This window comes from Seriola lalandi, unplaced genomic scaffold, assembly GCF_002814215.2.
Source record: "Seriola lalandi dorsalis isolate HSWRI2012SDOR001 ecotype SW California unplaced genomic scaffold, Sedor1 jcf7180002054767, whole genome shotgun sequence".
Lineage (NCBI taxonomy): Eukaryota > Metazoa > Chordata > Actinopteri > Carangiformes > Carangidae > Seriola > Seriola lalandi.
This window is the reverse complement of record NW_019525320.1, coordinates 310,745-337,995: the sequence shown is the minus strand read 5'-3', so window position 1 is coordinate 337,995 and position 27,251 is coordinate 310,745. Positions and strand designations below refer to the sequence as shown.

The following is a 27,251-nucleotide window of genomic DNA, read 5'->3' as shown; positions in this document are numbered from 1 at the left end:
GTAAAATATCACCTCAATATGGCAGATGAAATGTGTGTATGCTTGGTGATATGCCACAGTGAACTACTGACAAAAAAAAAATTGTTTTGCTGTAAATGTGTATCGCTAGCTGTCCATCTTATTAGAAACTCGAAGATAGAGAAAAATGGTCAAACTGTTCAAGGTGTATGAGTATTGTTTGATTGTGATACAGCTTAGTATAAACTTAGGAAGAATAAATTTGTAAAAAAAAAAAATGATTGAAGGCTGAGCTGAATCTGGTCAGTTCATCATAAACAAAGAGGGACTGGAAATTCAAATTTACTCTTTTGCCCCTGGTGTACCTTTACATGTATTTCAACCCGTTTCAGTAGAAGTATACTGTATAGAGGGGGAGTTAGTAGGTATAATTGGGTAATGAGTAGTAAATAATGGAGCAGATATCCACTGCTATCTGGCATTATGAATTTTTCATGGAGCAATGCTGTGGATTTACACCCCCCTGCTGGTTGTAAAGTGTAATTAAAATTACAATTATCAAACAAATGAATCTGAAATTATATAATCTAGTCTCATCAGTGCACACTGTTTTTAGGCTGATGGCCCTTCAGTATGGGCTGCTTAGTGGTGGCAACATGACACTTTCTCTTGATACAGCTGACAGTGGAAGCAGTGTTTAAACAGTAAATCATTTTTCACACTACATTTAAAAAAAAAAAATGTCATGCCTTCCAAAGTGGTAAAGCATGCAATTAAGAGTCTACTCACCTTACTTCGACATGCGCTGCCCTGAGTTACAGTGTGCCAACATTAATTACATCCACACCATGATGATAATTTCTTTCCCCCAGTTTAACACTGTCACTCGTCTCCTCATCAAAATGCCCGATGAAATCCCCAGAGACATTTCAAGGGTGTGTCAGTCTGAGGTTGAGTTGGCACGAGGACTTTGCCTGTAGGTAACAGGATATTTTCCCCAGCATGACCACACATTAACCTTTTTATATATTTAAATTACTCTGAAGACTGGTCTGGCTCCGTGTTATAGCTGGGAACATAATAACCTCCCACTTCACAGTCCACAGACTAATTATCTCATGCTGTTTTTCGAAATGAGTAGTGAAAGCGAACTCCACTGAAGCTCACACTAAAACATAACTAACTAACCAAATCACCGATATTAAAGATACATGAAGATGGTGTAAAGATGGCACTGAGTTTTCCTTCATTTTAACTCACATAGGCCTTTGAATTTTTTTCTGTTACGTATCTTATTGCATAGGAGATTTTCAATTTAAAAAAAAAAAATTAAACGCTTTTCTTCATATCACAAAATACCTGCAATGTATATATTTTTTGTATGTCTTACATTTCTCTCCATGCTTAAGTTCTTTTATGTACTATGTCCAATTTTAGTTTGGCAGACTTTAACATTCTCTACAATAAGTGTCTATACATTTATAAAAAGTTGTTAGTTCCTATTCATTATGCACTATTCCAGTACTCTTCTAATTTAGTTTAGGTGTATTTATCAAAAAATGTATTACAGTGCTGCCTGAGTTGGTTTAAAGTTTGCCTGAGTTCCTCTTTAAAATTCCATAAAACAAAATCTTTAAACGTTACTTCACAACACTTCTTAAGAGGCATCTCAAAAAATAGGAACTAAGTTTTTCCAATTTGTGGAAATTAGCAACAATAAACTGGTGTAGCTCATCTCCCATTAAAGTAGCATTTGACGCTGCATATAGGATGTCAATATGATTTATTATAGATTCTTTGTTTATATTTCTGCAGTGCTCATAGAGCTTGTATAAAAGCTTATATCCCACAAACAGCACATCTTATAAATAAATAGAAAAAAATACATTAACATTCAAAAGACCATATTCCCAGTTACCCACACATTCATTGGTGCCCATCTGAATTAGAAATCCACAGTGAAAAACACAAAAGCAACATTTCAAGTTCTACTTAATGCACAGTGTAGGGGCAGGAACCTCGCCAGAGAATGAAAATAAACAGAGAACAGTTAATTTAGGGAAACCGAACTGGAACCATACTTGACAATGAAAGCAATTTCTGATTTGCATAATTATGCATAATTATTCTTCTGTAAGCTAGGTGTGTAATGTTTTGAGAATCATTAGTTTTACCCAGCACGTTTCACTAGTTTTAAATCTCTCCTGCATTTCTCTTTGTTGCTTACAGTTGCTGGGGGGTGGGGGGGGTGGGGTGTGGCTCATGCATCATTTCTTTTGTTTTATCTTCATTACATATGTATACAGTATGTGTTTTTTAATGAATGAACTCAGAACCAGTGATGCATACAAAACGTAGAGACCCAGAGAGAATTAAATTATGCTGCAACAGGAAGCTATTCAAAGCAGTAACCTGTGGCTTATTACAAATCTCACTTTAAAAACTGAGCCTGTAGCGTGATTATGTTGTTTCCCTCCCATGGCAAGCACAATTTAAGCTAGTGCCACATAGCAATGAATTATGCAAAAGTGAAGAGAAAAAGTGAACAGGTGCTCTAGTATTGCTTTACACTGAAAATATCCCTTGCAGCTTCCCTGCCGACTTCCCTTCAGACCTAAACTTTTATAAAGGAAACACCTGGGAAAAGTTTCTCTGGTTTCCCTGCTGTTCAACTGATCAGCGAACAGGAGCAGAACAAGATATCGTCTCAGTTCCTTAGCTTGTAATAACATGGCCTTCATATGAACAACTTATTTTTTCACAGATTTCTTTTTTTTTTTTTGCTTCATCCAGTGTTACAATTTTCAAATCCAGTTTTACTGGGACTAAGATTTTGACACATTCCAGCCCAGTTTGTGTGCTGAAAATCCACAGTGGGCACTGAGGGAAACTATTTTGTCACATAAACTTGGTGGCAGGTGATCAAACAAGAAGTGCATGTGACTGAAACTGAGAACAGTGCTCGTCTTCACACACATGCACTCAGACAGACAGACAGACACGTGCACGCACGCACGCACGCACACACATACACACATACACACACACTCCCTCTGCCCAGGACACACAATGTCCATTCATTGTTTTCATATGAACTGAAAGTGTTGGCTCAGTTCACAGAAGTTCTGCTTCATCTTCATCATCCTCAGAGCCTGAGGGTCCCTGGCGAACTTCTTCATACCACTTGTTGGTCAGGGTCTTCATCTGGATCCGGCCATGTAACAGGTCCTGTCAGACACACACACACACACACACAACACAAATTGGCACATCAGCACACATTGTAAGAATAAACATGACCATGCAGATACACAGACTACGAGAGTAGATGGATAAACAAAATAACAAATCTTAAAATTCAGTAACTGTGTAGGAACATGCAGGTTGGTGAGGCTCTTTTCTGCTGTTTCTGTTGATCCTGTGAATGGTTTTGATTGACAATATCTTATATCGTATTGAGTTTCTTTATTGGTAGGGTTTGAAACTTCTTCCCTTGGAAATTTATGTAATGTTGCTCTGTTATGATTTGTGCACTAGAAATTTAGGCAAAAACTACTGTAAGTCATAACTACCAACTGACAACCCAATGGCAGCATACAGTATGTCCATGTTACGGGTGATTTTTTTAAAGAATAGGAAACTAGAAGGGAACTCAGAGAGCACAGCCCTCCGCCATGGCCAATATCAAACAATATACACCAGACTTCAGAGAAAAAAAAAAGACTAACAAATTCACAGTAAAAGAATCTGGTCTGATCTGCCCCAAAATTTAATGGGTTTATCCTGGCCCTTGCCCCATCCCTCCACCAAGTACAGTGCAAATCGGCTCAGTACTTTTTGTATAATCCTCCTGACAGACAAACAAACAAACAAACCGACAAACAAGACACAGGTGAAAACATAATCTCCTCGGCGGAGCTGATGGACAGAGGTGAGAGATTATTTCCTAAACTTGCAAAACAATCAATTTAGCCTACAGTGAATTACCATCAGGGGCGTAAAGTTTTGTGTCGGTACTACATTTTAATTTAGGAGGGTACTTACAAAGACTCCAGATGTAAATGAGCCCAGCTGCAGTTAATTTGATTTGCATTAAGTGCCGCAAAATGAGATCTGATGCCAGGCCGTTTTGACACGTGTAACACGTGTCTGGAAAGCAGTGAAGCGAAAAACAAGTCTTCTGCTGCTGGAATATTAGTTGAAGAGAACTGCCAGAGAGTATTCATCCAGCAAAACGAAGTCTACACGTGAGCAAATGTTTATTAAACAGCCTGATGTTGTGAGCTCAACAAAAAGATCAGTGAATAAATGAGGGATGAAAGATTTTTTTTTTGGCGAAACCATTTTTAACTTCCATAATTAGACTACTAAATAATGATAAAACAGGCTTCATACACTGGACTGGACTTGCTATGAGGTGATTAAAGTCAGTAAAAATACATTTTGGGAAAAAGAAAACAGTTTGAAAAATAAATGGATGCACTGATGTTTATTTGTTTTGTCTTGTATGGCTGAATGGACAGCTCATGTAAAGCACCTTAATTAAGCATCTTTTAATTTGCTGCAGTAGGTTGTTGTCTCCCTGTATCTTTTGACCTAGCTAGTCTTTCTCTCTACGTGTGTGTCCAATGAAACAGTGACACAAATTTTACACCTGCTTTTTCCAGATGTTAAATCTCAAGACGCCTCAGCGGTCAGTCAGCAGGGATGAATATTTTAAAAATGTCCATTCACTCCTTCCATATTTTCAGCCTCTAAACAAAAATCCCTTAAAATACATACTGCATGAGCCCAAAGCGAAGCCACTTTTCTTCTATTTTACTTCAGTGTGGTCATTTAGTTCTTGAGCAGCTAAAATGGGGCTGTGAATACTTGGTGCGTAGCCTCATATGGTTTCAAAAATTAGGTACAAGCTAATCACCTCCTACAGTCTCAACAAAAACAATTACAAGCCTTGTCAAATTGGAATTTACTTATTGGCTGCTGTATTGAGAGGCATTTCTATTTACTGGACATCAAACCAATATGAGTGCAAAACAATTAAATATGTTTAAGAGATAGTGAATGATATCATGTGGCCTTCCAGGCATCTCAGGGGATTCCTGTGTGTCTCTCTTTCTCACCTCTTGGGTAAGCCTGCGAGTGAAGAAGGGGTTAAGGTACTTAGCATCAAGCCACATAAAGCCCTTCAGATCTTGTCTCTGGTAGATCTGAGCCTCGTACTCTTCCTCTGTCAGTTCTGATAGGTGCTCCGACTCTATGGTATTACCCTGGAGAGGGAGAAAGAGGAGAGGGAGGGAGAAAGTCAGATAAATAGATAAAATGAAATGAAAGGAGACGTGCCAACAAATGAGATGAGGGTGAAAGACATGGAAGAGAGGAGGGTGTGTGCATAGAAAAGTAAAAACGATAGGACAGCATTGAGGATGGTGGAGTGGAGATCACACACAGAAGGATGAGGGATGGGAGAGGAAGAGTGGAGAGAGCAAAAGAGCGGGAATCACATCAAAGGGGGCATGAGAGCCGTAAGGAAAAATGGATGGTTTGCTAGATCTAGTTGCTGGTACCCCGGGGTGTAACACTTGGCTTTGGAAGACATCAAACATGCAAATACTATATACACAAGCACCACCACAAACCACCAGTGACCTCAATGGTAGGATGTACTTAAAAAGAAAGACCCATTCTCTAAAGTTACAGCCAACGGAGCCAAGTGAAATTTTACACACAATAGCTTGCATTCTGCTGTGTCTGGAAAATGATATTATTGCTACTTATTTGGGTTTATTTGTGCATCTCTGTGATGAGAGTGCCCCCCCCCGATACAGTGTCCTTCACACGAACCACAATCAGCCCTTTGATGTTTTTTCCCTCTGAATAGAACAGTAATAGTCTGATGGCAGATGAGAGGACGCCGCAGTGAGTACCAACAATCTGTTGATGTGTGTGTTTGTGTGTGTGTGTGTGTGTGTGTATATTTCTGTCATATGCTACTTTTGGGGAAAATTTTCAGACTAAAGACCAGTTAACTTGGGATGACTTGTGAGAGAGAGGACAAAAGCTGTGTCTTGTTTGGGAAAAAGCTGATATTTAGGTCAGTGCTTAACGATAAGGTTAGACCAAGACAAAGGACTGTGTTAGGGTTAGGGTAAGTCTCCAGGAAATTAATCTAAGTGCGTGTGTGTGTGAAATCAAAGTGCTTCATCCATTACCATTTTCTCTGTCTTGCTGAGATTGATGTCTTTCTTGTTCTTACGCCGTGACTGGCTTTCCTCAATGTCCATAATGCGGATGAGTGGCATCGTCCCGCCTCCCAAGAGGAGGATGGTAAAGAGTACGATAATGATGGTGGTGGTGCCGATGAGCTGCCGCTTCTCAATGGGCTCCAGGCCGAGATGAAGGCTCAAAGCGTAGGGAATAGCTCCTCTCAAACCTAACAGATAGAAAAAGGTGGAACAAGACTGTGAAAGGGCAACACAAAACACATATGTAAACTGAAACCTGACACTTGATATGTTTTAACTGTTTCATTGTTTGTTTCTAATGTATTAGGGCTGTAAATAACAATTATTTTAATTATTAATTAATACTACGATAATTTTTTCTATGAAGTGACTAATTGTTTAGTCTTTGTTTTTATCTGACCAACTGCCCAAATCCCAAAGTTGTCACATTCGGGAAGGTAGAATCTGAGAATGTTGAAAAACAACTAAAATGATTAATCAGTTATTGGAATAGTTGCAGATTCTATTTCTGGTGGCGCTCATGCAAGTGGCAGCCTATCCAATAGGTCTGTCTGTGTAGTGTGTTGTTTTACTCTTTTTATATCTTTTTCTGCCTTTTAACTTTTTCCTATTTTTTTTTTTAACACTATTCTTTACCTTCTTATATAGGATTTTTTTGTTTCTACTATATGGTGGGTGGTGGTTTTTGTATATGGCGTGTAAGCTACTGGATACCTGGATTTCCCTCAGATAAAATATAATAAATAATGAAGTATCTATCTATCTCTATCTGATTCATTTTCTGTCAACTAATCATTCCAGTTCTAAATGTAAATCAGTATTTGAGTGTATTTCCTTGTGAAATAAAGCAAATTGAATTGAATATCAAAAATACACTTATTGGAATAATATGCAACTGGTCAGAGTTGGAAGAGATCCTTCTCTTATTGAAACTACTCTTACAAGCAGCATTTTCTCGGTTGAGTAGTCGGCTCACATTATCACTTTCCTTTTATGTTTTTTGTGTTGTTGGTGGTGGGTGGGGCTTGTTCATGAACTCTGAGACATTTTGTAGTTCTAGGTCTGTGACCAGACTTTTGAACCCGACTGTATGCGGCAATGTTGTGGGACAATTTATGTTGAGCTGCTGCTGGACAGAGAGATGGAGCATGCACAAGATTGTCTGCTTACCTGTTTGTTGTTAATTGCTAAGCTAACTACCTACAGAGAGTTTTTATTAAAACAAACCTTGAATGAGAATATCTTCAAAGCTCACTGTTAGTGTGGCAGCTTTCGGGGGTTCTGTAAGAACAAGCCCCAAACACCTCACAGCCTGCTACTGAAGCCCTATATCTGTTTTCCATAGTTGTGACTCAGGCTCCAACAATTATTTTCATTATCCATTAATCTGCTGATTATTTTCTTGATCTATAAAAAGAGTGCCCATCACGGCCAAGCCAAAGTGACATCTTTGAATTGCTTTGTCTGACTAAAAGTCCAAAACCCGATGCTTGAAAAAAAGACTAAAACAATGAACTGATGACCCCAATGGCTGCAGCTTCACTTTCTGTCGATGGACTCAGACTTGTTTCATCCTCAGCTGTTAATACTTTCATTTGAACCCAGACACAGCCACACTTTGTTTGGGCAATGGCCACGGCTTAAGCACTAACAAAGAGCCATTTTTGTAATACACTGATCAAGCAGTTTGTTGCATCATCTCACCACTAAACCACATGATGAACATCATTTTGGGTGTGATCTTGTGGTCTCTGAAAAAGTTCAGCAGGAATGACAGAGGGAAGATGTTGATCGCTCGGCCCAGAAGAACCAGGACCTGCCGAGAGAGTCACAGCTGTAACACTGACAATCGAGGGAACAAGCTGAGACACCATTCAGATAAGATTTTTTTTTTTAAATGTAAGGGCACTTACTATGCACCAGATGACAAAGGATATTTCAAAGTTATGAGGGAAGCTGAAGATGGAGAGACCGAGGAAGGCAAACACACATGTCTCTGAAGAGAGAAGTTGAAAAATTGTGTTGAGAACTTATTGTAAAATAAAAACAAAGGGGAGCTTGGGAGAATAAGAAGTAACTCACTGACCACACATGAAGGCCACTGTGCGCAGTGTCTGCTGCATGAGGATCTGGGTGACAGGAGACAAGTTGTGATGGGTGTAGTGAGACATCACAATTCCCGCAAACAGGATAGACATAATTCCTGTAGGTAGAGAGAAAACATGTTTTTTTTTTTTAAATAGTCATAATAGTCAGACGTACAAAATTCCTCTGAGATGTGTAGTGTATGTAAGTATGTGCCTGTGTATGCATGCACCCACCAGACAGTTTGATGCCCTCTGCCAGGCCATAGGGTAGGTACGCAAAGATTATCATCATACCAAACTCCAGGGAGGGAGTCTTCCTCAGGTCGAAGTGCTTTAAAAACTGATCATAGAGTTAGGGAAAATAAATAACATAGGATGAAAAACAGACAAACAAGAATATCAAGTACACACACACACACACACACACACACACACACACACACACACACACACACACACACACACAAGTCTGGATACAAGTGCTGAGATGAGTCCAGTGAGGGTTCCCAGGGCAGCAGATCCAAAAAACATTTTAAGAAAATAACTCAACGCTTGCAAAAAAGTCTCCCAGCCCGTTACCATGGAGTTGTCTGAGCGGGAAAAGAAACCCTCGGCTGTGCTGAAAGACAAAAGAAAAAAGGAAAAAAAAAGAGAGAAAAATGTCAAATGAAGCCACATTCTTTGTTGTTGTACCTCTATCTGACCCTAGAGGGCAGAAACACTCCACCACTGAAACCTAGAAACTCACACAGTTTGAGAGAGAGAGAGAGAGAGAGAGAGAGAGAGAGAGAGAGAGAGAGAGAGAGAGAGAGAGAGAGAGAGAGAGAGTGTGTGTGTGTGTGTGTGTGTGTGTGTGTGTGTGTGTGTGTGTGTGTGTGTGTGTGAGTGGATTAGAGTGTATGCAGAGTTTGTAATCCCATCAAAATCCTGTTGGCTAAACAGAAGTTGGCTGTATCGTATCACCCCAATGACTTCACAGGAATGTAATTTGAAGGGAATTTTTATGAAATTGTGCCACACAGAGAACACATTTGGATACTAGCCATTGCCATTGAATGTTAAATATACATTTTATCACATCTTGAAGAGTAGCATTACTTTTAAGCACATCTGGAGCTGTAAAGCACCAAACCTATAAAACAAACATAAACTATAATGGCACAGTAATGCTCAAGCATTTCCTTTGTAACATCTGTGACATCATTTGCAGCAAATAAGTGGTGAGCTACCAAACTCTCCCACTTTGTTTATTCTTTTGACTTTAATGTAGTTGTGTGAAAAGGATTCATCATCATATCTGTATCCAATCAAAACATTTTTTGATGTTTTATAGTTGTAGGAACAGAGAAAATCTATTAATTATTCATTTAAATCCTTTTTATAATTGCCAGTTATCCAGACAAATAGATAGACAGCATGGAGTAACTAATCATCATAATCAATCATAATAATGACAATATGACAAATAATCTGATTTCAGTGCTTATTAACAAGCTTCCAGGCAAAGGCATTAACTGTGTGGCTGCAATGAAAGACTGGGCCAAACTGTAAAGTAGCTTTCTAAGAAAGCCAGTCTGTGAAGTGCTAACAACAAGCAAATTGCCAGGGTTGTTCGGCCTATCTATTATTCATGCATTCATTTACTCTACAGGGGCATGCAGACACTTGAGAACATTTTGCACATTTAGCTGGTTGTGAGTAGGAGAGATAAAGCAGCAATGAAGTGAGTACAGACAGCAGATAAGATGACAGTGATGCGTACAAACAAGGCATTCCTGCCAACTGTCTGGTTCCATCAAACTTGTCAGTCAAGATTTTGTTTCAAGGGGTGTGAAGAAAACAGTCTGTAGATACGACACAGTATTGTTAACACTTAGGAAACCTGCTATAGATTTTAGTAACAGCCTATTTGGAGCTTTGCTGACAGATAAAGATAAAAGCGTCAAAGGGACTGTTTATTTACCATCATTACTGTAAAGCAGATTTTCTGATATGACACAGATGCCATGAACATCCTCTAGGAACAACATTTACATTGCTGAGTGTAACTGTTTGTATGTGATGTTTACTGCTCTAGGGTAAATAATTGCACCCTATATCAGAATATATGTGCTCACAGCAGCAGATAATAAAATAAAAATACTAAATCTTGTCTACAAGTCATTCGGACAGACTCTGTTGGGTAGCTATGAGTTATAGAAAGCTAAAATGAATTGTAATTGTAATACAGTTGTCTAAACACATTGGTGGCCACCGTATGTCGAATGTGCATTAGCCTGACTAACTTGGAGTAAGCTAACACATTGTTATTGTAATTTGTATTCACTATTGTTTGTTGTGCAGCACTTTGATAAGAGCTGTTGAAGTAAGACTTTGTTCTTGTTTCACTGCTTATCGTGATCACTGCTTGCCTGCCTGGATGCAGTTTCTGGGTGGTTCATTCACAGATGTACATCATCAAGCACTCATGTTTAAACCTCCCCTGTATATAAACTGTCCCATCTACAACTGTTTTCTTGCACTGATGATAGATTATATCGTTTCTGTGGGTGCAAGATTTGGGTAGTGGTGTTGTGATAATATCTGTAGACGTGCACATCCTGTTTAGGGGGTGTGGAAAAAAAAGCTGTGTGAAGATCACGCATGGACGGCTTATATGTGTTCTGTTGACTAAACAAGCCATGAGGGAGCAGATCAAGATTCTTACTTAGTGAGGACAATGGAGACAGCGTCATTGAGGATACTTTCACCAAACACCAGCATGTTGAGGACCGGGTCCACGTTGAGGGCGTTAAAGATGGCGATGGTAGCTACAGGATCCACAGCTGAGATCAGCGAGCCAAAGGCAAAGCTACAGAATGGCAGGAGAGACAATGAGTTTAATAGTGATGAAAAGACACTTTTACAGGCATGTATATACAAACACATATGGGCAGGGACGAAACATTAACATAGCCAATGGAGAAAGGGAATGTGCCCCAATCATATTCAGTAGATAAGGTCACACAAATAGGCTTTGAGTTGTTGTAAGAATTTGGTGCATACTCTTCCCTGTCTAAGAAGTTTCTGCAACACAGACATACAGGACTGAAAACACATTCTTATAGATGAAGGAAATGAATAAGCAAAAGCCCTGCTTGAATGCATGACACACAATGACATTGAGCAGTGAGGCCCACAAGTACACACACTTACGCAAGTACACAAAAACTCATGGGTGTGGAGTAGCATGCTTTTTATGTGTCACTCACTGTGTCTCTAGCAGCCATTATCCTATTGTCTGGAACTTGCTAATCGACTCTTAAGCTTGAGTTTTGCTCTATCAAACTTTACAGCACACTGAAGATGTCAGTGGTTGATATTCCCCTTTAAGTCATTTTCGACACAAAGATTTTTTAAAAAAAAAAGCTTACCAGTACAAAAGTTAAATCCCTAGGGGTTTGGAGATATCCCGTTATTCTTATACAGGGATGTAAGAAACATATTAATGTTAGTTAGAATAGAAAACAAACACTCACCTATCAGTCATACTCATCTTATAGATCACATCAGCCTGAGAAAAAAAACAAAGTGTAACTCTTGTTGCAACTCTTAGAGGATTCTAATTAACAAAGGAAGTATTAATGGCTACGCATTTCAATAAATCTCATATTGTGTGATTAAACCAGGAAAGTCTGAAAATATTCAATCAAAACACAAGTTCACACAAGTTTATCTGAACAGGCCCTGGCAGCGCCAGAGTTGTTAACAGATACTGCTAAAATTCTTACCTGTCCAAGGAAATAGATACCCCCTCCAACTATGAAGGCAGAGATAGCTGTGCCAATAACAGCAAAGAGGGTGATGGAGCCGATGTTCTGGAAGAAGTTCCCCTGAACATACATGGACACATACCTTCAGTATTCATGGGCTTAGTAACATGAATTATACAACATGTAGCCAGTATTAAAATGAAGAGTAGGACACAGTAACAGTACAGAGAAAATAGTTTGGCCTATAATTACACTGCAAGTAATGAAACATAATGCATCTGGAAAGGACTGTTGCCTTTTAGACCTGTCTGAGATATCGGTGAATAGAGAGGGAAAACAAGACAATCCAGACTGTAAAAAATAAAAATAAAATGTTACAAGCCAGGTTCTGGCATTCTTCTTTTCTTTTGGTGACTTTAATTGTTTCTTTTGTTCTTGTTGTGCACATGTGGAAAACTGATTTATATGCCTAAATGCTATGTTTAAATTAGTACTTTTGAGTACATCACATTCATAATGTGCCTAGCATTGTCTTTCAGCTGAAGGTGTTGTGCTGTGTAAATGCTGCTTCATGCACACATTGTGCCATACCTTATGTAAAGAATATCCAGATTCAAAGATGATGGGCGGCAGGAGCAACAGGAAGAACATATTTGGGCGGAACATTTCCTCCTCCTTTTAGAGAAGGACAAAGTTACACACAGTCTACATTTTAATAGTACAAAATCAGCAGTTGTCATGTGACAGACTAGTGACTAACCTCAGCTTTGAGCTGCATGCTGGTTGATACTAACAAGAGGGAAAATGTACTGGTGTGAAACTGGGAGTAGAATAAGAAATCCTTTTACATTGAACAAGAATTAATACCTGGAGTTAGGTTTACACAATCAAAATGAAATAATTTAATGAAGTTGACTAAATTCAATTAAACTGAGTTAATTAATTAAATTTCATTAAATGCCGGTGCAGAGGCATAATAAATTACAAATCAAAACATTTTGAAGAGGAATAGAGTCTACTCAATACAGTGAACAGGAAACATTATTCATTTAACAAATTGCTTGGACTGAGTTGTTACACATTCATTCAGGCCTTGTCATCTTGAAGCCTACACTGGTCTTTAATCCAAACACAAATCCTAATGCTTATCAGCATCAAATTATGTGTTTGTCACTGAATGAAAAAAAAACATGTGCTTGTGGTTATTATGTAGTCCTCAACAAATACTTGTTACTATTCGTCTGACTGATGAAAGTCGGTTCAGTGATCATCAGCTGACTTTATACTTAGTCATGGAAGAGGGGAAAGGGTGACGAGGGAGGCCATGCTGGAGCTGTTAGTAGCAGCCCTTAATCTGACAAAACAAATTTGGATGTTGACTCCAGGATGACAAACAGCACACACACACACACACATACACACACACACACAAGGTGTTTGTCAGGGGGAGAATGCTTGCCTGCCAGCCAATTCATGTATGCACTTTAACACAGATACTGACAGCCTCTCTCACACATACTGTAAAAAGGGTGTGAATACCTACAAAAGCCTTTTTTATCTCTCAGTGTCTCTCAAACACACGCATGCAAACACACATACAGAGTATCCCGGCGATCTGAGCTCTCTGATTATTTCAGCAATATAATGAAATCATTGTTGCTTCTCAGCTAAATGGGCCAGCCTCCCAGATCAGGCGTAGGCATCATGTGCCTGTGCATTACGCTCTGGCTGCCAATGTGTCTGTGCATGATGCACCATGTGTTCTTGTAAAAGCCGATATGGGAGTGTGCGTGTTTGTGTATGTGTGTGCTGTGCATAATCTGTGTTAATAATGAAAAAGTCAATATACTGTATCCATTAGTGAGTGTTAATAGGGAGGATCTATTTCTGGACCGTGGTGGACATTACAGTTGTGTCCGTCAGAAAGATGGAATACAGCAGGCCCATATTTACTCTACCCAGTCAACAATCTCTCTCATTGTATTATGGGAGCCGGTTTTGACAGTTGGAAGAGCCTGACTCTCAATCGCAACAGCGACAGAAGCAGAACTTTAGACAGTCATTTCCACATTTGACGTGTGTGCCCTAAAAAACGATCCGCTTCTGCAACAACTGTTGTAAAAATTTCTGAGGAACGATTTGCTATACCTTAACAAAGAGGAACTGCTGTGACACGGATGATAATGTGATTCACTCTCTTCTGACAACCACAGTTTTAATCTATAATTATCTATTATTTGACATATATTACTAAAATTTGAATGAATCAAATGCAATGAAAAGTACAAAAAGGATATGAAAAATTATATGATTAGCTTCATAATCTAATCTTCTGAATTTCTAATCTATTTCTTCCCATCTAACCAATTATTCAAGGCCCAAAAAGACCCATAAGACCATGAAGTGATTGGCAAATGAGAGGAGACAATACCCCAGCACATTGTTTAATTAAAGACCATGCAGTGCACTGACTTTTGCCTGTCAAGATGGCTTTGGCTCCATTGATAAATTTGGATGACACCAACCTACACTATACCAGAGACAAGCTCTTTAAAATGGGTCAGGCATCGAGGATAGCCTATAGAGGATGTATGCTAGAGTAAAACAAAGCTTGGCTCCTGCTTACTTTGTCCCATTGTGCATTTAAATATCAGGAAAAGTAGGCCAGCAAGGAATGCTCTCAGGTTAACACTTTTTCTTGACATTTATCTCCAGCAGAACTCTACCCTTCAGGTAAGGTGAAAGGTCAGGAATGAATATTAACACCTGACACAGAAGAAGGTATGCCAGGCATGCGCTACAATCTGACATCCACAGCAGTACTTGCCGCACATGCATGTATACATACTGTTCACTGCCACATATAAGAATTCACTGAACAAGGACACACAGACTCTGCATACACACATCTACACAGATTTGAATAAATACACTTCAACAAGCAAGTACTTCTGAGAATTTGTCTAAGAGACTGATTTTAGTAGGGCTGCAATTAAGAGTTGAAATCATTAACCTGTCAATTACTTGTTCGATTAAGTGACTATTTAACAAAATGTCAGAGTGAATTTTAAAAAATGCACATTACAATTACTCAGAACCTAAGGTGACATCTTCAAATTGGTTATTGCTTTAGACAAACAGTCCAAAACCTGAAGATATCATTTTTACAATGATATAAAACAAAGGAAAACAGCAAATCATCAAATTTGAGAGGCTTGATCCAGCAAATGTTTCTATATTTGCTTGATAAAAAACTTAAACAACTGACCAATCATCAAAACTGTTGATTATTAATGCTGTGTCGATTGACTAAACCTGAAACCACGATGAAAGGTTGTGGAATGACAAGGGGTAATGAGAGGGGTAATATCAGGAGCACTGATATTGATAGACAGCAGAGAAATATGTGTTGTAAAAGAAGGAAAGATGAAATGGATAAATCCAGAGAGCAGAGGATGGGCATACTCTAGGGAAGTGCTGAGACAGAGCTTGAACTAAATGAGAAAAGATGAATGCCAAAGATGAAGGGAACACAGTTAAAAGAGGGTCGAGAGATAACAGAAAAATATGAGCGGGAACGATGAAGAGACCTTCGTTCAGAGTACAGGCTCCCTGGAGGCTCGGCTTTGACACACTGTGACATCACCACATGGGAAAAAGGCCCCTGAAACCACAATTAAAACTGCTCTCCTTGTGTCTCTCTCTCTCTCTCTGCGGTGTGGGAGAGATCTATTAAAAGTATGTGCTGCCCTTTGGGGCTTAAAACACACCACTGCAGTCACTGAGGAGAAATTATGAGCCCAGATTATACAGTGCATGCTAGAATGCTAAAACAGAAAGAAAACTAAATTATTATCTGAAGTACACTGTAGATGGAAATACATTCACCTATGCATCTCTCTCTGTGCTTTGCCTAAGAGACAAAGTGCTGCTAACATGTTGCTTCGTACCAGCATGCTATTTCTTCTTCAATCTGTGTCAGAGCACAGGGGAGAGATGGGCAGATGAGAGAAAAGGAAAAGCAGTGAATAGTACCAGAAAAGCACATAAGGGAAAAGCTTCTCTTCATATGCAGGAGTGCAGAGAGAGGACTGGAAATAGAGAGGTTGGTAGGAAAAAGCCAAGAAAGCAGATTGTTGGTGAAAGGCGAGGGCAAAGACAGAGATGACAGGATGCGGCTGCCTGAGGGGCTTGCGCACCCTCGGTGGTTTGGAAGGCATTCCTGGAGGCTTACTAGATTAGCCGAGTGCGCCGGTGTCAGAAACATGCTAGCTGCAGAAGAAGACACAAGCCATAAACATTGGTAGCTACAAGCATCCGGTTTAAACCTGCAAAATGAGCTTGTGATTGAAAAGAAGGAGACCAACTGTGACAGCGGTTGATCAGGGAGGACAGATGCCTTCCATTAACTGTGATGGTAAGACATGGACCTTAAGTAAGTGCACTCTATGCACAATTTCAAAAGAGTTGCAGTTGAAAAAAGTGATGGTGACAGAATCACAGTTTTGCCACTGGCTGTGTTACTCACTGAACAGGTTACATGGTGCACCCTGCTCTTAGGGGCTCTCTGAAAAACAAATAGGTCAGACATAATGGATTTGCATCATGGCCTGGGTCTTTTGAAGTCTCCATCGGCCTATTAAACACGCATATCCACGCTCCTGCAAAGAAACTTCTCCATATCAGTGTGTGACTTCATTACACTCTACTCAGGCAGTTTTTATGAAGCTGGTTAGAGACAATTGATCATGACGCCACCGCCTACAATATGTGGACAGGTGAGCTCGTCTGCTTGCTGTAAGTTAAACACAAACACGGATATAGCAGGCTAAAGATTCACATGATCGGGGCAAATGGGGGAAAGGGGCTCGGGGGGCTCTGGTTACTAGTGCCAATGACTCAGCAACACCCTGGAGCCCCCAGGCTAAAAAACAATGGGCCCCTGTGTGAAAGAAACACTGACACAACCTGTCCCCTTTTCCTCCCTCCCCCTCACTCTACATCTCTCTCTTTCTACCTCCCTTGTTCATTTGTTCCCTCTCTCACTGGCAGAGAACAAGGAATGTTAATTAAAGGCTGAGATCCAGGGGAAAAAAAAAGGAGGGCTCGCAGGGACACCGAGGGAAAGACACCAAGCAAAGAATAGTGTGTGTCAGTATGGCTAGGTAATAGAGAGATGAGATTTGTAGCAAAAACAGCGACCAGGAAATGAATGACTGAGGAAAAAGACGGGCACAGAAAGCGAGATAAAAAACTTCAGCACAGGGACGACAGATGTTTACTGGGTTGGGGTGGGGTTAGTGGGGGGTTCCCGGGAATTTTGCTGTGGGATAAACTGCATCATACAAAAACTAGAAAAAGCATGTTTTCAATAAGCCAACACTTAAGCTGTGGTGACATTTCCCACGACCCTTAACATAAATTTAATATCAAGAATGAAGTGAGTGTAATTCTTTTGTTGATGGATTTGAAACTTTGTCTTATAATTCAAAGGTTTAAACTGAATAAGATACAATATCTCCATAGAATAAATCTGCATAGGTGTGTGCATGCTGTTCATGTTTTGTGTGTAGAGGAATGTGTTTGTTTTTCTTCACGCTAAATGAATCAAACCAAACTAAACACCATTAATTGCTAATTATGTCTATGAACAATTATCGCGGCCAGTACAGTGTGAATACGAAAAAGAGTTGTAGAGCCGTGTGCAAACAATCAAACACCATACCTTCCAGTTGGCTAGTTCCTGGAACTCAATAATCTTGATAAAGCCTCCCATTAGAATCCCTAGAAAGAGCAAGGATACAGGAAAAACAATACAACTGTTTAAATATTTTACTACTTCATATGAACATTTCAATACAATCAGAACACAGATGGGGTGAAAACCTGAGGCAAAGTGCTAATTTAGTGGTTAAAACAAATGGATGTCTAGGAAATGTCCACCATGGTTCAGGGATAAATTAGATACAGAGTCTAAAAGGGCTACAGTCTTAGTTTTTGTCTTTGAGAAAGTCCCCTTGGGCCTTCAGCTCTCGTTACACAGCCCCGCAGAACATTAATTAAAAAGGCGAGGAAAACACAAAGATTTGTAAAGGGCAGAGAGAAAGAGAGAGATAAGATGGAAAAAGAAACGAGTAGAGCAGTAAAGAGTATAAGCGTCAAAGCACTGTGTGAGACCCAAATATACAGGCGATGGAATGGGATAGCGCAGAGGAAGACACTGACAATGACTGGATGAGAGAGAGGAAGTGATGAGGAAGGAAAAGCCGTCCTTCTTGATTTGTAAGCAGAGTGTTATCTCTCTTCAGCAGAGCCCCCTGCTCCAATCACTGATAGGAGCTCCGTCGCATATGTAGCATGCAGGGCACAAAAGAGGAAAAGGCCCCCAGGGTCAAGACAGATGTGTGTCACTGAATTGTGTAAGTGTAACTGTGCAAACATGTTAAGAGGAAGACAATGGGGGGATTTAGAGGAAGTAGAATTAACCTGAGGTGACCTCACTCAATCAGCAAAACTGTATCTCTGGAAAATGTCCCTTTCCCAACGCCGCCCAACCCTCCCAACCCCCCCAAGAAAAAATAACAAAAGTAAATAAGGGTTTCCTAGAGAGCTGTTCAATACTGAAAAAGTATACATTTGATTCTGACTGTGCAGGCAGATCAACATGTTACATAAAAAGTACTCACCAAGGGACACGACAGCCACACTCTCTGGAAGAAAATGCAGCTTGAACTTGATGAGCAAGTGCACCAATATGATGCAGATACCTGGTGTCGGTGGGAAGAGCAAAAACCACTGAGTGAATATTTAGGACAAATACGTCCACGTCAGGACCACCATGTCACACCAACTCACATCAGCCCAAAAACAGCCCCCACATCATATTGAGTTAAGATCTTTTCTTTGGCTGCTTTCCTTCACACAACCTACCGCAGACAGGCCAGAGATGTCTAAGACAAACATATCATCAAATTAGTCTAACTATAAAAAATATTTTCTGCAAATTAATTCAAATACACTTGCTTGACATGAATATGGCTACAAAGCAGTTGCTTGACATACAAATTATAGTTCTGTGACTGTACAATGAAAAGATAATTGCCCCAAATTAAAACATAAAATTAGCTTGTGAAAGTACCATAGGCAACCATGTATATCAATGTGCTAAATCAGTGCTTACGCATATTAGCATAATTATGATGACAAACCCGAAGGCCACAATGAAGTAAAGTAAACGGCAATTCATACATTTGGTAAAAATGCAGTGCAGCAAATGAGATAATCATGAAAACGTGTATGCAACACTGAAGCTAGAACAGGTCAGTTCATCAAAGTTGGACTGTGTTGTCATAAGGGAGATGTTACATTCAGGACTATTTAAAGCATGCACACTCATGGAGGGGAATGGAACATCATGTTATTATGGTTTACAGGAAGTGCTATTTAGGACTAACGTGTTCTTTCTAGATTGTACTCTGAGGCGGTTTCTCATCAATGACCTGTACTATCTCAGTCAAACCACTTATGAGTTGGTATTTACTTCCCTAAACAAATGCCTTTCATTTCCTACATGTTGTGCCTCTCGAAACTAATCAAATGTTTTTCACGATGAAAAATTTTGTTCAAGACAAAATAACATTTTTATGCATCTACAAAGTGAATGGGTTTAATTGGTAGCCTTATGCATGATTTATGCCATTTCCTTGCTCTAAACCCTTACAGTGGTAAGCATGTGACTTAAACTGCAGTGAACTAAAGTGCATAATGGGCACTTTGTGTGCCTGGAGAAGCATTTCATGACCTTACTCATATTAATGTGTAACCACATCCTTTCCTTTATCCACTTCCTTCATCCTGAATCACCATCCACACACTTGATTTAATGAAACACTCAAGTGGCTGTACATTTGCCCTTTATTATTAGCTGTAGGAGGGCTAAGCTATGCATTTTGCATGAACCACATTTATGTTGGCAGTAACAGATTGAAACATAGAAATGTCAGAGTCTAGCAGCTGTTCAGCAACGCAGTAACAGTGAGGCTACCTACCAATAACCAGCAGGCTGAAAAATATGGTCAACCCGCTGGACTGTTCTTCTTCTTGGGCCTTGACCCCTGTCTGCACAGGGAGAATGGGCTTCGGGGTTGGGGGTGCTGGGGTCGTTGGCTTGACAGCAGGTGTTGTAGAGTGGAGGCTCTCATTGCTGTAGTTATCAGTGTCATTGGACTTGCTGCAAGGTGACAGTCAGGAGCAAAAGCATGTTGGTGTGAGACATTAGATAGATAGATAGATAGATAGATAGATAGATAGATAGATAGATAGATAGATAGATAGATAGAGCTCTGGACTCACTATACATTGCAAATTACAGACTTTACACTGTGTTACTTTTAAAGGTATAATTTATGCAAAGTAGTCACTTTTGGATGTTACAACAACTTAATTCAATTATAATCATTAATGGTTAAAACCACTATACTATTGGGACTCAAATGAAGGGCGCTTGGAAAAGTGTGCATACATTTAGAGGTGGTAAAAGCAGTTAGGTCAAGATGGTCCTCGACAGTGTTTTTCAATCAGCTCACGTATTGACACCTTTGACACTTTCAGTACTGCCTTTGAGTTGTTTCCCATTTAAGTAATGCTGCTGAGGTTGTTATTAGGTTAGGTAAAACTGAATATATTTCACCAGCATAGACAAGAAGGAGAGAAATAACTTGTGATGCATAAAATCATCTTTTCTGTGGAGTATTCATGGTCTGACTCACACATACACTGTATTTTAACTGACATAAAAAGGTACATGTCTAGGTTTTGTTTTGCTTGAGCTATGTGTGTATAAATGTGTATATTAAACTTGCGAGGCTGACTAACTGTGCTGTTAGATACTATTCAAGCTGGTATAAAAGTTTGCGCTATTACAGGGGTTAAAACAAATACGTACACTGCTTATATAGCTGTATCAAATAAATATCTGTGAGGACTGTCAACTGTTATTACGTGAAGCAGTACACACGAAACCTGTTTTGTAGCTTCACAAATGGAGCTACAGCTAACTAGCTATATTGGGCCAAGCTATCCCAAGATAGAATATTGAATTCAGCAATTATTGTCTCAGACCTGACAAACTGTCCATCCTTCTGTGGGACGTTTGAACCGTGTCCATGTTCTTTTTCCTTTATTATCAATGTTTGGTGGTTTTCAACTGGATCCCTTTTCACCTTTCCTCCGTCGTCATCTCTCTCAGTCAGGTCCAACGACTTTTCTCTCTCAACTCGCTCTAGCACGCATGGATTTACGAATAACAACAAAACGGACAGCAACACAACTTTATGTCCAACGCCTCTCATTCTCAAACTAGTCAGTTTAGACCCAAAAGAAGCGTTTTGTATTAAAAAGAACAGGCAGTTCCATGTCGACAGCTCCATGTATCTGTTGACATCATGACTCCATTTCCTGGTGAACCTTAAGCAGGGAGTTGTAGTCTTTACGTTGCATGAACGGCATTCAAGAATGGCAACGAAACAAAGAGAAGCTGTTTGATACAGCTGCTGTTGTCAAATTACGCGTGCTTGTTTTTGTCACGGTGGATAACGTTTCACTTTCGACGGTTCAAATCAAATGTCGATGCAAATTGCAATTCTTATACTCTCTTTCCCATGAGTCATTGTAGTGTAGCGTCAGCCGTCCGCCTGCTGTTTCATGGATATTGTAGTTTTATTTTAGGGTGCAACCACTGCCAGAAGGCTACCTGCAGATGTATGAAACACAGTTAACACCTGTCACCTTGTAATGAGTCATATTTGTTGGAAGCCAATTGAGAAATATATTGAATATTTATAAATCAAATTAATGAAAATTAATAAACAGAAATATTTGTGGGAATATGTAAAAGTGTGTATATGCTACATCTTCACCCTTATGAAGACGTGCATTCATGAGTAGGCTATACTGCAAGATATCACTCAAAATCAGCTAAATGTTGTACAAAATATTAGATTCACTTAAAACTAATGCAATCTAAGACAACAGCCCTGCAATAAAATATACAGTAATCCAAACAAGTGTTCTGTTATTATTGAAACTGTTTTATAGTTTTTAGCTTAATTCAACTTTACTGCCATTTTGTAGGCTGTAGTTGAGTTGTAACCTTTATTGATATACTTGGGGTTGGCAAAATAGTAGAACCACCCATAACACGATAGTTTAAATAAATGGATAAATGAATAAATAAATAAAAGCTTCAAAATTCAAACTGAACATTATTACCCCATGGAATGTAGGCCTAAGCCTAAATTTAGTTTCATCGCAAAATTCATTGAAATTGAATCATTGCTTTGATTAATCATAAGTTAGACCCTGTGATACAGCAGTAACTATAGGAACTGTGAGGTTGAGAAAAAAAGATCTCAAAAAAGGCTTCTTAGCCAAACAGCTATAAAATTGTAAAACCTTAATTTTATTAGAATTACTAAATTATAAGTTATTAGTTATCTTAGTTAAACTGAAACAGGTCAGGCTACTTGCACCTTAGTTAATTAGCAATGGGTAGCTGAGATTGCACTTTGGCTAAGCTTAACAACACAGAATGGATGCACTATTTTACACATTTCTATGGCACAATCGTTTTAATATGGTGTAACAGGTGTATAAAAAAACCTAAGATTCTAGTTTCAACTCAGTTTTTGTGCAAATGTGTAGTTACTGTATTTTAGCTTTGTAGGGTAGTTAACCTAAATAGCTAGTCTACCATTTCTTTGTTTATTTATTAATTTTTTCTAGCTTTTGTATCATGCCATATATGAGAACGTTATGACGACGTCGCGACGGTTATCAGACTGCGTTGATTCGCCTATAGACACGAATCTCTGGTCGCCAGGTTACGCTGTTTAACGTTGTGAGCACTAACCATGTTTTTTTTTTTAATACTGTTAACGCCCACTTTAGGTGTTGCTCATTTTGCGGAGAGGCAGTTCCATTCATAGAGCTGGTAGGCAGGCGGGCAGGCGAAGAGCTGAAGCGGCCAAACAGCCATCAGCGACGTACTGGGTGAGCCAAATGATGGTTGCTCACTGAATATACGAGGCCAGGTTAAACAGCATTGTCATTGTCTGCCGTTTCGACATCGGGCATACGCTGAACTAATCCAGAAACCCTCCTCTCAGGAATGGATTTTGTATGTCTTGATTGAATATTGGAGGACCTCTCCTCGACCTGCCGCGGAAATAGACTGACTTCCTAGTCTCCTTACCGCTGCCGCAGAAAGACCGCTGTACTCATCTCAGCAAACCCAGACCGTCCGCGGACTACAGGCTCGGGCATCTGGACACATCGGAACTGGTCTATCGTCGTTTTCAATACACAAACGTTGCTGTGTGTGTATTTGCTGCCTGTATAATGCCGACACATTTGCGGTTCCGGAGAAGGTCATTCCTTGGGCTTTTATTCCTTTTTTCACTGTCCACCTCCGCATTGTACTTCATCTACTCCGCCCCCGGAATCGGTAAGTCACATCAAATTGATGGTATTATTTGAAATACTCAGACGTTAGGATGAAGTGAGGCTGTTTGCATGGGCTGTTGGGTTATGTGTGACAGCTATCTGCTGAGCCTGGATCTCACCCAATCGATGATGAGACTAAGCTGGATGCTGGAGCTCAATCCTATAATATCCATGCACCTTAACATGGTAATAATAGTGCTACTAATGAGCGTCATGGCGACTATAATCAGGCTGATGTTAGTAGGCCTAACAGCTATGATTATAATGCTTACAGTAACGACTGGTTCCACAAGCAAAATATGATATTTTAGTTTTGAAATTCATAGATAGGGCAAAGTTGACTCATATCAATGTCACAAGCCTCACCCTGTCTGACTCTGTTTTTAGCCTGTCAGAGGTCACATTATGAGTCAAAGATTCATAGGCCTGAGTGACATTTTTGGTGTCAACCTGAGAATAGAGATCACTGATAAACATATAATTTGCTATACCATCTGCTGCCTCTAAGTCTCATGCAGTTGTTTAATATCGCATGTCGCGAATCCTTCCTATCATTAATTCATTAATGTGCCTTATCATCCCCTCCCCTCTCTTTCTTCTGTCACTCTTTCTCTCTCTCATTATGTGTGGACACCTCAGTCTTAGTACCTCACTTATCCTCTCTTGGAGGCCTTCTAGCTCTGGCCATGGTCCAGTCATCCTATCAGCCTAATATGTAAGGCCAATAATGCTTGCTGCTTTGGTTAGTATCACCCATGTAATACCCAAACATTAATTACTTTATTGTAGCAAAATGGGCAGAGCTTATCTTGATGTATAGCACTTTTTGTAAACCTGGGACTTTAGCCTGAATCTGTCCTTAACTCTGTGCCAACCAGTTCTGTAATAACTTTCCATTGGGTGGATTTAAGAACACTGATGAATGTGCAAATGGACAGCAACAACATGGTTGCCTGTATCCTTATATTTTTGGCAACAGAAGTGGAAAGCTCACAAGGAAAATGTTTGAGGAAACACGGGCTGTTTTTTAAAAGCTGGCTACTCTGACTTTTTCCTATTTACTGTTTAAGCCACTGTTGGTTGGATATCCTGGTGTGTTAGCTTGTTGAGGTTGGACTTCCCTGAAACATTGTTATAGAGTAAATACTCCCACACAAACATTACACTGAGAGGAGACCAAGTCAAAAACATCTTAATTTCCAACACATAGTGTTGGAAATTAAGATGACACAAGTGTAGCTAAAACATCAAAGAGAAAGCTGGTGCTTCTTACTCATCAAAATGGGTATTGATCCATTCACGCTTTTTACCTCCTGTGGACAACTTAATCAATAATTAAATCAATTCTCATATGGAGAACACATTACTGACAGGAATAGCCAGTGTAAGTCCCAATAATGGAGAGCAATGATTCCTCTAAATGTGAAACAAATAAACAAATAAATTGTTGAGTAACTGGGGTGAAAATAATCCTTCATTTGCTTGTGCACTATTTCTCCAGCCGAACTATTGATGGCGTCTGGTAACTGACTGAGAGCTGTGCTATCCATCCTCCTGGGTGTTGACTATTGTAGGGCTGTAATAGCCACGTGGCTTACTGGGGGTTAGTTCAGAAACAGAACAAGGACCAGCAGCACCAGTCCATTAATTATAAATGGTAACCAGGAGCAAGCCGGCTTCTGCTGCTGTTACTAAAAGCTACTGTTTAGTCTTTTACACTTGGGGTGCCTGGGTGAGCTCTAGCAGCAGGCCTGAACAGGGAAGTCATTTGGGGGTTGGGGGATGGTGCTTAGAAATAATAGTTACTATTTTTTGACATCAGTTGATAGGATTTACTCTCTGGTAGTGATATTGATGCATGGACATTAGCTGAGGTTTCAGCTCCTGTGGTCAGAGTAGCACCAGTGAGCCCGCACAGTTCGTCAGATAGACAAACGGTAGCAAATGGGTCCAGTTAAAATCATTTAAAACCACAATGCAGCATTAGCATTCGATTTAACCAACCCCAACAGAATACATCATCTTCAGTGTCTCTGTGATGCTTGAATTTTCTCCCAGATTTATTGGTAATGTGGACATATTCAACAAATAAAACAGACACACAATCAGACATACAAGCTGCTTTATTCTGTTGTGGGTGTTTAAAAGTATTGAGCACTGTTTTGTTATGATGCCATTTATCAGCTACTGTTAGCTTGAACTAATGCCTATACATCAATATTACCTTCAATAAGTAAATCCACTGCTTCAAGAGCAGGTGAAGACACAGATAGTCATCAGAGTGTGGTTCAAAGATGCTAGTGGATCCTTCATTTTCTCTATACACTTGCTACATTCTCCATAAATTAATCCATTAAGAGTGTATAAGAAGCATTTCAACTTTAGTATTCCCTATTGCCATTATTTTTTCGCAGCATAAAACATAAGTTTCATCTCCATATAGCATTAGGCTATACTGTACATCTCATCAAATGGGAGTTTGGGTCACAGCTGACTTACAGCAGCCACACTTTGAATGCGAGCAGTTTTGCTGAAAGGGGTCATATAGGAGGGGACGCTGCACAGAATTAGCAGAATAATTCAGAGTAAAGAGAGAAAATAGAAAAATGGAGAAGGGCAAGGGGAGGGGGAAATGGCGAAGGAAGGATGAAAGAGATGAGCCGAGCTCCTTTCCTTCTGCTGGTTTGCACATCGGGGAACCCATCCTGAACACCTGAGCAGGGCTTCCTATGATACCCAGGTGGCTTCAGTGTAGAATGCCCCAATTTCACGGCTTAGTCCATTTCTCTCTCTCTCCCTCCCTGTCTGCCTCTATATCCCTTGCTCAGTTTCTCTTACTCCATGTACTCATATGCAACGACACCCCAGCCTCTATGTTGCCCCTGAGCATGGATGCTGACTGATGCAGGCTGGGGATGCAGGGCACAGCTGGGCCTGATTGCAGCAGTTTATTTAATTAAAACATGAGAGGATCCCACTGGAGCGAGAGCTAAGGAAGACACAGGCTCTATTTATAGGTTTGAACACAGATGCAAACACACACACACACACACACACACACACACACACACACACACACATACACACACACACACACACACACCTCCACATCCGGGGAGAGCAAGGAAGACAAGAAGCCAGGTGCTTCCCTTTGTCTCGAGAAACCAGGCTCATGCTATCATCTGAATGGTGTGTAGGTGGGTGGGTGTAAGGCTTGTGTATATCTGTCTGTAATATATCTTAGTGAGCACCTGATATATTTCTAGGTGTGGCATGCTGACAGCTAGTACAGAGTCTTGATGGTGTTTTTCAAGTTGCATCACAGAGTGAAACAATGCAGACACATAAAATGTAAGGAATGTAGAGATTTACCAGGGTTTGAAAGTAGCTTAAAAAAATTGTAAATAGTTTGTCAAACAGTGCAAAGGTGAGAAAGGAGTTGCTGCCTTTGCTCAACAAGTAACAACAAAGCACTTGCTCACAGACGTAAAAAGGCTTTTATATAGTTATCAGACATTTGGCATTTGAAACAACCTTATGGTACCTTAAGGTCATCAGTGTGTTGACACCCACACATGGCCTCATCTCCATGTCATCCTATACATGGAACTGGAATGGGGGTGGAGACTGCCAGTAAGTACATGTCTCAGAAGAAAATGATAGCCAGTGTCTTTGGATGTAAGCACCCCCCCCCCCCCCCCCCCCCC

The 27,251-nt window shown here is 39.9% G+C and overlaps 2 protein-coding genes across 2 annotated transcripts in view; one reads left to right on the top strand and one right to left on the bottom strand.

Moving 5' to 3' along the window:
• Nucleotides 1-1,724: 1,724 nt before the first annotated feature.
• slc9a8 (solute carrier family 9 member 8) lies at nt 1,725-21,449 on the bottom strand. The gene is made up of 16 exons (XM_023425182.2): nt 21,163-21,449; nt 20,091-20,272; nt 18,729-18,809; nt 17,768-17,826; nt 12,634-12,717; nt 12,061-12,162; nt 11,809-11,843; nt 10,998-11,141; nt 8,768-8,909; nt 8,525-8,630; nt 8,290-8,406; nt 8,117-8,199; nt 7,908-8,019; nt 6,171-6,391; nt 5,082-5,228; nt 1,725-3,186 (listed from the first exon to the last, which is right to left on the bottom strand). Exons 1-16 carry the CDS (start codon nt 21,390-21,392, stop codon nt 3,073-3,075), a joined length of 1,959 nt encoding a protein of 652 aa, XP_023280950.2. The 5' UTR covers nt 21,393-21,449; the 3' UTR covers nt 1,725-3,072.
• A 1,586-nt stretch (nt 21,450-23,035) lies between these two features.
• b4galt5 (UDP-Gal:betaGlcNAc beta 1,4- galactosyltransferase, polypeptide 5) overlaps nt 23,036-27,251 on the top strand; it is a 33,482-nt gene continuing 29,266 nt past the window's right edge. The window contains exon 1 of the mRNA XM_023425173.2: nt 23,036-23,545. Coding sequence (XP_023280941.1) covers nt 23,440-23,545 — 106 coding nt within the window. The 5' untranslated portion in view covers nt 23,036-23,439. The remainder of the gene's footprint in view (nt 23,546-27,251) is intronic.

What these genes read in the sequence shown, in the direction of transcription:
- slc9a8 (XM_023425182.2), bottom strand. Translation starts at nt 21,392, where the DNA reads ATGAGAGGCGTTGGACATAAAGTTGTGTTGCTGTCCGTTTTGTTGTTA. An exon ending in AGGAACTAGCCAACTGGAAG is followed by an intron (nt 12,718 to 17,767) that starts GTATGGTGTTTG and finishes CTTCTCTAAAAG; the next exon opens with GAGGAGGAAATGTTCCGCCC. An exon ending in CTGGATATTCTTTACATAAG is followed by an intron (nt 12,163 to 12,633) that starts GTATGGCACAAT and finishes ATGTATGTTCAG; the next exon opens with GGGAACTTCTTCCAGAACAT.